The 14,292-nt window shown below is 34.4% G+C and overlaps 1 protein-coding gene across 1 annotated transcript in view; it reads right to left on the bottom strand.

Annotated features, from left to right (window-relative positions):
- Positions 1-6,904: 6,904 nt before the first annotated feature.
- LOC139150189 (uncharacterized) overlaps positions 6,905-14,292 on the bottom strand; it is a 38,062-nt gene continuing 30,674 nt past the window's right edge. The window contains exons 16-18 of the mRNA XM_070722399.1: positions 13,405-13,503; positions 12,307-12,459; positions 6,905-9,630 (exon numbers count right to left, since the gene is read on the bottom strand). Coding sequence (XP_070578500.1) covers positions 9,515-9,630; positions 12,307-12,459; positions 13,405-13,503 — 368 coding nt within the window. The 3' untranslated portion in view covers positions 6,905-9,514. The remainder of the gene's footprint in view (positions 9,631-12,306; positions 12,460-13,404; positions 13,504-14,292) is intronic.

The raw sequence follows: 14,292 nt of genomic DNA, 5'->3' as shown, positions 1-14,292 counted from the left end.
ATGTGTGTGTGTTATATATATATATATTTTATATATATATATATATATATTATTATATATATATAGATATATAACTACTGTGGTAGTGCAGGCCAAGTACAAACACCTCAGGTATAATGTGTGTGTAATTTGCATAAACCATAATTTATGATCCACTTCTGAATCGGTCAAAACTTATCCCTTTCCAGTATGTTCGAGTGGCACTTCACTCTTTCTGCAAGATCACACAGAACACCGTATATTGTATTCAGAGTGTATGTGTACACCATGTACATATATATTTCTAAAGCATTGAGAAAATAGTTTTCTGTGGAGATGCTGAAACACACTGACAATTCATGATGCAGAGTGAATACTATGACCTTGCTAAAACTCTGTCAAGTTTTATTGAAATTGAGCAATTGAACCAGAAATATTGGTAATTAGTTACAAACGACCTCCATGAACCTTTTGCAGCAGTTCAGTGGTGGCTGATTGCATTGGACTGTGTATACTGTGCTGAATTTGCTATACCGTGAAGAGAACATTTTGTACCGGTCTGTCAGAGTGAGAGTGGTGTGAAATGAAAGCAATCACAAAAATATGAATTTTGTTGGAAGGATGAAATTAATCAGGAAAAAATATAAAATTTATGAGAATATCAAGCAAATAAACTCACCCAAAAGGTATCTGTTATGAAATATCATCAATAAAATATATTGAATGTTATAGGACATTCAAAGTAATATGGGGAAACATGACCAAACAACAACTGAAGCTGAAAAACCAGCAAATCTTTCCAAACCTATATTTTCAATATGATACACACACATGCCCTGAAGGAAAGAGATTGCCGACATGACAGCCTGCAGTATTTCTGCTTTAAAATTTGGGTAATTTCGGGTGTTACAAAGGGTCCACAGCTAGCAGCTGGCTTTGGGAAATCTTCAAGATAATTACAATGACGTCAATGGCCATAGTGATGAGATGCCATGAATTTCCTGCATTCTGCCTCGCATTGTACTGAAAATTAGCCAAGCTATTTGAAAAAATCTTGCTAAGTCCCTGTGTAAAATTCAAGAAAGTGTAATGGATCAGGCTAAAATTTTACATGTACATCTGCACTAACCAACCAACCAACCAGCCTGTCTCTCCCGTGATTGAAGTGATAAACATGTAATTCCTTGAATGTGACTACCCTGGGACCATATTGAAGGGAATTAAGTCACATCTGCCAGCAACATGCATTGGATTGACAAGCAAACATCTGAAAGGAAAAGCTTAATTCTGGCATCATGTGTATGTGTAGTATCTTAAGTAGTTGGAAAAGATAAAAAAACCAAGTAAATAAACAATTTTGAAAAATAAAAACAAAAACATGCTAAAAATGATGTATAGGTACTGTATTGTATATGCTGGCGCAGTAGTGATCAAGACATAGCCAATTAATGTATCCAGTCCTCCTTCTTATGTAATGGAGCTCATCTTTCCACTCTCTGGAGACAGATAAAAATCATTTCATGAAAGGATAATTGCTTATAGTGATTATGCAATAAGTCTAAAATGTACTCTCAATGGACAAGCTATTTGGTTCGTGTGCTGCTGTTGTTTTTTCTGTGTAGTGCACCTTGTCCCCATCCTGTCACGATTATACTTATCATGTTGTTGTTTACTATTTGCCCAGATCATATTTTCCTTGACATACTTTTTCTGCAAAGATTCAAATATATCAAGTCTTTCTGTGATCATAGCTCTGGCATCATACAACTGCTCTGAAAGTAAATCATTTAATTGGGTTGTAAACATCAGAATTTAAGATACATTTTCTCCCATATCTGCCACCAATCTGAATCTTCTGATATCAGACCAAGTTATGATGTCATCACATCGTCTGATAAAACAGCTTGTTTATCATCTGCCACCATCCCACCCTTCTAATTATTAAAACCTAGAAGTTGGCAGATAATTACAATTTTTGCCGATAAAAAAAACAGCTCATTGGCCATCTCCACCACCTCAACCTTCTACAATTATATTAATATTACATTCTACCTTAGAACTTTGGTGATATCATCGATTTTATCTAATAAAAGAGCCTGTCTGAAATGTATCGCAACCTTACCTTTCTAATATTAGATTCTAATGATAAGCTATTATTATACAATATTATTGATTTTATGCGAGAAAAGAGCTTGTTTGCCATCTATAACCACTTCACCTTTCTAATATTAGACTCTATAATTTGAAGTTTGATCAATTTTATTTAATTAAAAAGCTTGTCAGCCATGTGTCACAACCTTACCCTTCTAATATTAGATTCTAATTAATCTGTTAGATAATATATGGATACCTGATAAAAAAGCTTGTCAGCCCATCTATCACCATCTTGATTGTATCACCCATTGAATATTTGAGCCAACTTCACTGTTGTAAGACATTTTTGACTTTATCCAATATTTTCTGATAAAACAGTTTGTTGGTCAATACCACACCCTCAATTAATTTTAGACTCTAACTTGGAAGTTAAACGATATTATGACTAATGATGCATATTCTTAACTTATATGTATGTATTTTCTCAGCTACAGTAAATCATTAATTTGGTCAGTACACGCATACATCCTGTCAGCCTTATTGGATCATATCCAATGCAAATGGGTCAGGCATGCATGGTACTCCTGCAAGTAGCATCTATATAATCTAGCCATTCTGGCCAGTCTTGAAAACACTGTAGCCTCTAAAAATCTTTAAAAACTATCAATGTATAACAACCATTTGATCAGAGACAGTTTGTAATATGCAATATTAGAGCCGTCAGACACAGAAGTTTCAGAGATAAAGATATTGCAGACCAAAATGTGGGCCAGAAAATTAATACTTCTTTAACACAAAGAAACGACACAGACGAAGACAGAAGAGACGGAGTTTGGATGAAATCCAGAGGAAATCCAGGCTTTTCCTGTGAAGCTAGTTGCAGATTTGAAGCCGGAACATCATCAAGGGAGGACAGCATTTTACCAAGAATGTGTTACTGCTGCAGTGGGGTTACATTTTAAGGCATCATAAAGGTCTGGAAGGTGGCCCAAGCTCCCAAGATCCATGACAGTAACCCAATGGAACTTTATTGACTTGATCATTCAAGCAAAAGAAAATGACAAAACTAAGACACAGGTTGATGTGTCAGCCACCACTGTAGGGTGTTTTTTTTTTCACAGTAAAGTTGTTATTTTGTGCTGCCATCACTGCAGTTTGTTTTGTTTTTATTAAGCTGTTAAACTGCAGTGCTGCTAGCCAGCAGCAAACTTTTATATATATATATATATATATATATATATATATATATATATATATATATATATATATAATATATATTATATATATATATATATATATATATATATATATATATATATATATATATATATATATAATATATATATATATATATATATATATATATATATATATATATATATATTATATCATACCGGTATATTGACGGTGCAAATGCAGGGATCTGATTGGTCGAGACCCGAAAAGAATCGTGGTATATTGATGATATACCACTGCTGGCATACGGATGAGATCTCAGCTTGAGCAAATATCCGTTTCTGATTTTCAACGTCAGAATTTCAATATACTGTTATGATATAATAGCAATAAATCACACCCAGCGATGGTATACCACTTGATTTTGACCAGTTCACTTCATATATGCACTCGATATCGCTCATGCATATGTATGTCGTGAACTGGTCAAAATCTTGTAGTATACCATCGCTGGGTGTACTTTACTGCTTAATTACAAAAAAGTTTCTAGTTTTATATATATATAATATATATATATATATATATATATATATATATATATATATATATATATATTTTTTTTTTTTTTTTTTTTTTTTTTTTTTTTTTTTTTTTTTTTTTTTTTTTCACTATGACAAACATGGTGGTGTGTCACAGTGGGTGGGAATTCTGTGAAGTGCCAAAGGCTGAAATGGCTGAGATGTGGAGTGACTTGGAAGTGATGGTGTGAATAGGAAGTTTACACACAATCATGTTATCAGATTGATGCCATGCCTGGCAGGTGTGGCATGTAGTCTTGGAAGGGAAGAGGAGTGAGAGGTTGGTGTGACCATGATTGACATTATGTTGTGCATATGTGTGATAGACAGGGTGATGATATCGCTTAACCCTAAAATGGCAACAAAAATTAGTAACGTGTCTTTTCCCACGTTAACCATGATTATAGCAGAGCCATTATAACCCAACAGGTTTCACAATCATTTCATCAAATTCCTAAGAACCTATGGCGCTAAATTAAAGATATTTGACTGACTACTTTTGAAAAAAAAAATGGTTCTAAAAAATAATATTGACATTATAATTCGCAAAAATTTGATATTTAAATTTTGTCATTCTTTGATTAAATTATGAGGTCAACTCATGCAAAAATTAAATTTTATTACTTGGACAGCAGCATTTGGAAAAGCAATATATTTTGACCAGAAATGAGAAAATTCACTGCAAAAAATGTACATCTGCATCTTTGATCAACGTTTGAACAAACTTAAAAGAGATCATACCTATGGAACTGAAAGTAAATCTCCAAGCTATAAGACATGCTACTTCAATGAAGACTTTTGCAAATTCTTTGCTAATTTGAACACCATTTGTTTCATCCCTAGGGACCTGTATATCAAACATACTCTATGGTGAGCAGCATGGAAGGTTTAAGAGTTTTCGCATTTTTAGTCCCCGCGGACGAAGTCCGGCGGGGACTTATAGATTGGGTTCCGTCTGTGCGTCCGTCCGTCTGTGCGTCCGTCCGTCATCAACAGTTTCTCAGACACTGCTGAACCAATTTCGTTCAAACTTGGCACAAAGGCATAGCACTATGACCTACAGATGCACGTCGATTTATTTTGTGATACGATCGAATTTGGCCGCGAGGCGGCCATGTTGTTGCGATTTTTCATGTCTTTGGACCATAACTCAGACATCCTTGAGCAGATTCTGTTCAAACTTGGCACAAAGGCATAACACTATGGCTTTCATATCCTTGTCAAATAATTTTGCTATATGATCCAATATGGGTGCGAGGCGGCCATTTTGTTGCAATTTTTCATGTCTTTGGACCATAACTCAGACATCCTTGAACAGATTCTGTTCAAACTTGGCACAAAGGCATAACACTATGGCCTACATGTGCATGTCAAATTAGTTTGCGATACGATCCAATATGGGCGTGAGGCGGCCATTTTGTTTGCGATTTTTCGTGTCTTTGAACCATAACTCAAACATCCTCGAACCGACTCTGTTCAAACTTGGCACAAAGGCATAACACTATGGCCTACATATGCATGTCAAATTATATTGCGATAAAATCCAATATGGGCGTGAGGCGGCCATTTTGTTGCGATTTTTCATGTCTTTGGCCTATAACTCAGACATCCTTGAACCGATTCGGTTCAAATTTGGCACAAAAGCAAAACAGTATGCCCTTCATATGAACACCAATTTATTTCGTGAAATGATCCAATATGGCTGACAGGTGGCCATTTTTTTGCGATTTTTTCATGTCTTTGAACCGTAACTCAAACATCCTTGAACCGATTTTGTTCAAACTTTGCACAAAGGCAAAGCACGTACTATGGCATGCATAGGCATGTATCAATTAACCTTGCGATAGGATCCAATATGGCTGCAGAACTGCCATTTTGTTGGAATTTTGCACGTCTTTGAAGCGTAATTCAAAGGTCATTACACCCATTTTGTCCAAACTTGGCACAAAGATCAAGTACTATGGCATACATGTCAATTTACTTCGTGACATGTTCCAATATGGCTGCCAGATTGTAAATTTTTTTCCAATATCGCTGCCCGATGGTCATTTTAGGATTTTTTCATGTCTTTGAGGCTTAATCATATGCAAATATTCCTTAACCAATGTTGTTGAGACTTGGTACAAAGATAAAGTACTATGGCATACATATGCATGTCTACTAATTTTGTGCTATGATCCATATGGTCAATAGACAGCCATTTGATTTCAATTTTGGTGTGATTTTTTTATGTCTTTGAAACATAAACATAGGTCACTGTCCCTCGATGGACTGATTTTGTTCAAACGTGATACGAATTCGAAGATAAAATACTATGGCTGCATTCTTGTGCACATTAATTTGCTCATTATATGATTCGAAATGGCTGATGGCTGATTGCAACAACATACCCAATCCCATAGCATTTCGAAAATTCCACCAAACCATGTGTATAGTATGTGCCGTCATGACACTAGAGGCAGTGAGGGCATCATTATGTGTGATGTAATCAAAAGTTCCTTCAGTGGTCATTACCGGCAGAGATGAGTCATTTATTGAACGTTCCTCAGATTACTTTATTATGCAAGTCACAGGCCTGATGCACCTGTTGCATCAATGTCATTCCACAGCAACCTAGACCACAGCTACCTAGACACCGAAGATTATAACAAAATGGACAAGCGGGGACTGTGTCATCAACGATGACTTGTTTACAGTTAATTTGAATAATATTATTTTGAGCAGAACACAATATTAAAAAAACATTCACGAATGCTGATTTACCTTGATACCAATTTATAGACCAATAGGGTGCATCATTGTTTGGAAAGACATACATAGCTATAGCCATGTGCAGATTAATTACAAATGTCCAATGCAATACATGTATGTAGAAAATGGAAACTAAAAACCATGATATACCATGGTAATATTCTACCGAGAATAACCTTGGATACACCTAAGCTAGCAACTTGGGTGTTCAGTCATAAACACTCCCTTGAAATTGGAAAGTTGCATTTTGAAGCAACGATCTACAGTACATACAACTTCAGAAGCACACATCCACTCCCATATTGCATACGAGTCCTCAGGCAGAATCTGTGTGTTATGCTGAATTTTTAATTGAGCCAAACACATGATCATTTCTTTTACATAGGAGCAAACACTGAGAGAGAACAGCGACAGACAATGGCTTGAAATCAAGCATGAAATGGTTTGATAAATCCATCGATAGCCTTCCTGAAATATGACCAATCTAATTGGATGCATATACTGGACTGCGTAATGCCATCAAGTAATGGACAAATGGAGTGCATGGCTGATTGCAAATGTTTGTTTCATTTGATGTAGTGGCAGTGGTCTCTTTCTCTGAAACAGGAGGGAATCAGGACATCTGAGAGATTACCTTATATATAGGACTTACCCTTATATCCATCATGCAAACCTTACATTGAAAGAAAAGAATTTAACCAAAATAATCATCCTAATGTACAATTCTATTAAGTCTAATGTTTGATACCAAGTGCATCATAAAACTTTCTTTGGTGCATAAATGTTCACAGTTATGCAATAACTATTATAGTAACTTTTGATAATTTTTTAACACTGTTGTTCATGTAGTAACTACACTACAGTTTCTACTTCCAACAGCTATTTGAAATACAGTACTCAGTATTTTGACCTGAATTCCATTGTCAACACTAAAGATTCTTGGCACGCAAATACAGCCAATATTGACTTAAAGCCGAGTACTGGGTATTTCAACACGCTGTGGGACCAGACTGTGCCTTACACATGCAAGAAACAAAACTGGTCGAAAGACATGAGGACCTGTACTTTGATAGAAGTAACAAATGACAGCAGCATGTTATAATAAAAACTTTTGAGATTAATGCAATTGACCAAAGAAGGAAGAAACCATTCAGAAAACAAAAGGAATTGGAATTTTCATTGTAGTTGTATACATGTGTTGTGTAAGTTTGCAGTGGCACTTCTAGTACTGCTATGGATGATCAGTGCTTGTGCAAAAAGCTAAGTCAAGCTAATGCACACTGATTTTCCTCAAATGGTTAAATCTGTCTTTATTTCAATGGGGCTACAGAGAAAATGAAATTTTGATGCAATGAGATTGGTTCAATGCTTGTCCTATAATGGCTATTACTGTTGATTGCTTCCCTGACGTGAAAAAAAATTGCCGTCTCTGTACATACTCCCATCAGAATTTACTGAACATTTTTTGCTGTCAAAATTCAAAGCAACCTGACCATCCGCTTAACAACACTTGTTTCCATGGCAACACTGATTTTCAGCCCGGTTTTGACATCTTCAGCTAAAATACAGATATGACAGTTGGGTTTGTGTTCTAATACTTGAGACTTTAGTCTATTGATAATCTCTTGGTTAGGTCATGGACAAGTCTACGCTTTCTGTTTTTCTGTTTGAAGAAATTGTAGATTTAATTGCAAAATGCATAAAATTTCACCAGGTCTGGACATGATGAGGATGACATCTAAGCTGTTAAAGCGGACTCTTTGCAGCCTGATAAATAATAAATGTACATCCTGCATGCAGGTTTCACTGCAGATAAGATCTTTTTTTAACGAAACTATCCAGATTGAATGACGTCATATTTGTAGACTTTAAAAAACAACAAACCAAGGCAATGCAGTCTAATCATTTGCAAAAACAGGCTATGTATTCCGGCATATTTTTTATCCCAATGTCATGTTTTTGAACATTTTACCAAAAAACAATTCCCACTGATATAGGCTGTGCGGGAAAAAGCAAGGAATATATTCTTCCATATCCTCTACTCTATTATAAAGATTATTGTTAACTTGATTGTGTCTCCAATCCTAAAAGTTGCTATATTCTACGCTTAGCCTATTAAAATGTTTTTAAAAGAAATAAATTATGCCGTGTGGGACAGAGTACATTTGCAATCTCTATACTTGCAAATGTGTGTGAAGATGTACCAGTAACAATATCATTCTTTTGCCCTTCATGTATTATCAGTGTGTTTGTTATATAAACAACATGTTGATCCATCAAAAGAAATAGAATTTGTCCATGCTAGCTTAAAACAAAATCTGAATCCTGTCTACTGCTGTGCTACTATTGGCCATTTGATTATATACTTGATTATATAGCTTTAATGTAACGGTTCTTCTTGTTCTATGTAAAGTATTAAACTTGACATTTATGAGTTATAATATTTTAAGAATTGGTTGGTATATTTTGCTAAGGTTGGACAACACAGACAGATGATTATGGAATCTTTAAAAAAACTTGTTGTCTTCTATACACACCAAAGGAAACCCTGGTGCGATGACCGGGATGCCTCAGTGTTGTTTACTGGCCTACAGTCGATAATGAAAATACAGAATATTGCAGAGTGTTTCTATTGCAAAGGAAAAGAGATGATAACGCAATCTGTCCCATGGACTGAAATATACTTGAGAAATATAGTTTTGTATCACCTTCTTGACTTATTTGCCTGAAATCACAAGGAAATGTTAAGATTTCTGTAAATATTTTGAAATCCGATTGGAATCTGAATCACTTTGTGATTTGGAAATTCTACATAAAGACAAACAAGACATTTGGTAATAGTCTTCTGCTTTTGCAGTACCATCAACATGTCAATCATATGTGATACACGAAGCAGCATAAGAAGTCAAAGGTCAGGGTAAGTTTTGCTTCCTTTCTCATCCTTGCATCCAGCAGCAAGCTGTCAGTAGAGCGCCCTCTGCCAGAGCATTGGCTGGAACCAGACTAAATGGCGGTATTCTGTCATCTCTATTTTCCAGGGAGTCTTCCAAAACTGTAGGGGTAAAACCATACTTTAGTACATGACAATGACGAATAACAGCAATCTTCACAAAACCAATTGTGCTTTGTAATGTTTTGATTAGTTTTTCATCCATTACGTTTAGTGACGTGTTTTACTCCACTGTATATAAATCTATTGTCAAAGTGTTCTAATAGTGGTGTCTTCAGTTCATCTGTCACTGACGCAAGGTATATTGTACAACCCAGCACTGACCAGTCAGAGCTTAATGCTGGGTATTTCAGCAACACTGTTCGAAGGCAGTAAAACACAGAAGTGTCAATGACTTGGGAATTAAAGATTTTAAACAACAACGACTTGTAGAAAGCAGAAATTTCCAAATAATTTTAAACAACAACAACTTGTAGAAAGCAGAAATTTCCAAATAATTTTGAATATTATCAAGATATTACAAGCTTCCAAGTGGCCAGTATAGCTGCACTGTGTTATGTAGAGAATAACTATTTGTGACACATGTGTTGATGAAGAGGGTGGAAATCCTTGATAGCTCATTTCAGAATCGTCTGACAAAAAATGTCAAAAATAGCTGCAAAAATACACAATTGAAGATTCATCATAATTTGAACATATCACATTGAGATCATCCTTGAGAACATGTGAACCAAAGCTATGAGTATTGTTTTGAGAAAATTTTTTTTCAAAAATTGCCCCAAACACACAAAATTGCAGATTTTATCATAATTTCAATACATCACGTTTAGTTCATCTGTAGAAAGCTGTATACCAAATATCAAAGCTATCACATGAGCAATTTTTGAGAAAGAAATCTTTTGACCAAAAATCGCAAAAACTGCCAAAAAAATACAAATATGCAAATTTCACCACAATTTGAACCTAATTAAGGTCACCCCGAGTGAACTGCATGTCAAATGTCAAAGCAATCAGACAAGTGGTGTCAGAGGAGATTTTTTGACTGAAAACGGCAAAAAATAATCCCAAAATACAAATATGCAAATTTCACCACAATTTGAACCTAATTAAGGTCACCCCGAGTGAACTGTATGTCGAATTTCAAAGCAATCAGATAAGTGGTGTCAGAGGAGATTTATTGACTAAAAACGGCAAAAAATAACCCCAAAATACAAATATGCAAATTTCACAACAATTTGAATAAATCTAACTAAGGTCATCCCAAGTGAACTGTATATCAAATTTCAAAGCAATGGGACACGCGGTTTCAGAGAAGAAGATTTTTTGACCAAAAATAGGAAAAAGTGCTCCAGAAATACAAATATGCAAATTTCACCATGATGTTAATAAATCTAACTGAAGTCACCCCAAGTGAACTGCATATCAAATTTCAAAGCAATTGGACATGGGGTTTCAGAGAAGAAGGCAACTGTTGACAAACGACAAACAGATTACAGATGGACAGCTGACGGATAGAAGACAACAGACAATCAACCTATTTGATAAGCTCCGCGTTGTTGACAGGAGAGCTAAAAAAGAAACAGGATCATAGTGCTTAAATTACACCTAATTTAGCAATACGTCAGTTTCAAAACACTAAATTGGCATGCAGCAGAGAGATCAATATGTGCATGTTTGTATATGACCATACACAAACCAAGTTTAATACATGCCACACTCAAAGAGAATTAAATACAACTCAGAGTACGACAAAACATTTGAAAAATGCATAATATACACTCAAATATCTTCTCATTGCTAAAGTAGTCAAAATGATGTCAACTTTACAAGGTATCAAAAACAGGGTTCAATCAAACCACTTAGTCTTTATCCCATTTATGATGGTGGGCTAGGTTCATTTGCAATACTTTTTAAATAAACAACCTAGTTTACAATGCAGCTCTACTGTATGAAATTTGTAAATAGACAACTATAATGAAACTTTTCTATCCGGTATCACGTCATTTACAGACTGAGGTCATTCTTAGGGTTCTGTAGACCAAATTCAACTGTTATTAGACATGTAGTTTCAAAGAAAACATTTTGACCAAAATGACAAAACGTGATCTGAATATTTACAAATGCAAATTTCATAATCATTTGAAGCCATTTACTGATGTTGATGTGACATTTTCCGAGGAATTGCGGTTGGGACCTGTAGCTCTAGTACTTTTAGAGATGTTCTGAGCAAAATGAGAAATTGGCTAAAAAAATTTATCTATGCAAAATTCATACACAAATCAGATCTAAAAAATACAATTATTACAAAGAACCTACAAATCAAAGTTTGAAAAGCTTTGAGACCAGCCGTTTTTGCAAAAAAATGACAAAAATATGTAATTCTCTGCAAACACAGTAAAATTGTGAACTAAGCCTGAGCTACCTACAAATCAAATACAAGGTAAAATCTGGTCAGTAATTTCTAAGTTTTTGATTATGATACAATTCAAGCTTAGCTCATTTTTGTATTTTTTGTAGTTATGAATTCATTTGAACAATCTTAAATCAATTGTGTATCTATCTATACACAAATTGCCATGGCAACATACACATCAGTTCATGTTTTGCAGCAGACAAACAAACCAACAGACATATTACATACACACTAACAATGGATGCAAACTCATCCAAACAGTTCCCTACAGTAGTTTATATACACTTAAAGGAAATGGAAGCTAAAATGATGTAAAAACTGCATATGACATTGAAGACTATGCAGAAAAAAAAAAACACACTTGCCTGTATAGAGATCTCCATAGTTGAATACCCTGCTGTGATAAAATACCCTCATCATCATCATCTGTTTCCATGGTAACCCCTCCTTCTTCAACACATCTAAAGACTTGTCGAGCATATCCTTGAGATCAATGGGATTGTCTTCATTGCAAACTCCTTAGGATTGTAAAAATGCAACACAATGAAAACCACAACTCACCCAAGGTACATGTTGACAATATTTTAAGGTTGAAATTATGATAGGTTTTACTTCAAGTTGAAAAACATGTCCACGCTTATGCATACATTATGCAACAAAACATTTAACAATCTTTTCATTTTTTTCATAGGTAATATTTACAAGATCAAAAATTGTTTGGATAAAATGAATTATTTTTGAAGCCATAAAAATTTATGACAAACAGTGGACTAACACACAACATGTAACATTTCCTACAATTCTTTCTGATTTGTACACATGAACATCATGGCCAAAAAAGTCTCTTCTTTTCAGTTCATTTCTTTCAATCTCAAATTGCAAGAATACATAGATAAAGCAAATAAATGTCAAACATTTCATTTGCAAGCCACAGAGTCACGTGCAAAGTGCACAAATATCAACCTTTATGCACACTACAATATTGTACCTTTCAAAACAATGTTATCAGAAACACAGGTACTACTAGGTAGTCATAAAATGCCACCAGTTTAACATATACATTTTTTTGGGTCATATCCATTTAAAAATGCAAGATGACTTTCTTAGATATCACAGGTGGACTTATAATTCCTTTTTTATGGCAAAGTGTTGCAGATGACTCCTAAAAATCTCTGTTGAAAATTTTCTTCTTCAAACAGAAATTATTATTTTTTCAGATATTTAAATACAACATTCAGAAAGATACAAATAAAACTAATATAGTGGTGATTTTTAAAATTTTCACTATGATATTCTTTGTACTGATAAGATAAGATCTATTTAAAGGTCTGTTGATTGCTGTGTTTACCAATCACAATGAATTATGGGATATTTCACTCTTCTGTGTAACATGGAAAGTGTGATGTTCTATGGAAATTAAAGTGGCCTCCATTGAAAGGTACCAAATAGATGATTGTACCAACCTACTGAGAGCTGTAGGCAACACAATGAATCTTCCAAACAGAGGCAGTTTTCACAGTCAATTACGTAGTTACTCCAGTCTTTCAAAGTATGCTTAGAATCTGTGTATGAGAAAAAGGGGGACAAAGTATTGAAATGGTAAACTACAGCTTAAAATTCATGAAACAAAGGTAAATCTGTGGTACATAAGATTGGAATCATGGAAAAGACAATAGGTTCAAATTAAAATTTTTAAAGTGACCTAGCAGCTGATACAGCTATGCTGTGAAGAGTGAAAGAAAAGAACAATCAAAATTTGTTATTCTCCCTATTATTGATATTTTACAGATCACAGTCAATATTGACTTTGAAACTGAGCATATAGGGAATAACGGATACACTTTCAGGGAAAAAAGAAACTTGGAAAAAGCACCTAAAAATTACATATGAAAACAACTGAAATAGATGTGCTATTGATTTTGTAACAAATATAAGATTATTGTAACTTTTCAATAAAAATTAAATACCGACTATAAACATTTTCATACCATGTATAAACATCATCGGAGTATTAGAGAATGAAGTCAAGTGTAGGAATATGCAATATGCAATATGAACTACGAAAGAATATATGCCAGTGGTTTAAAAGGAAATGATGCTTTGAGAAAAGATGAGAATTAGATATTAAAAAACTGCACATGCACATTTCATCACCGTTTGTTCATTATCTGAACAAAGTTGTCCTTAGCTGATAAACTCCATACAAAATTTGAACACCATCTAATGAGCAGATATGGATAAAATATTTTGACCCAAAATGGAAAAATTGACTTCAAAAATTTACATTCGCAAATGTTGTCAACATTTTAATGTTTGTGATCGAGATCATCCTGTACAACATACAAACCAAA

Source organism: Ptychodera flava, chromosome 14, assembly GCF_041260155.1.
Source record: "Ptychodera flava strain L36383 chromosome 14, AS_Pfla_20210202, whole genome shotgun sequence".
NCBI classification, from domain to species: domain Eukaryota; kingdom Metazoa; phylum Hemichordata; class Enteropneusta; family Ptychoderidae; genus Ptychodera; species Ptychodera flava.
The sequence above is the reverse complement of the archived record's forward strand: the minus strand, read 5'-3'. Positions and strand labels throughout refer to the sequence as shown.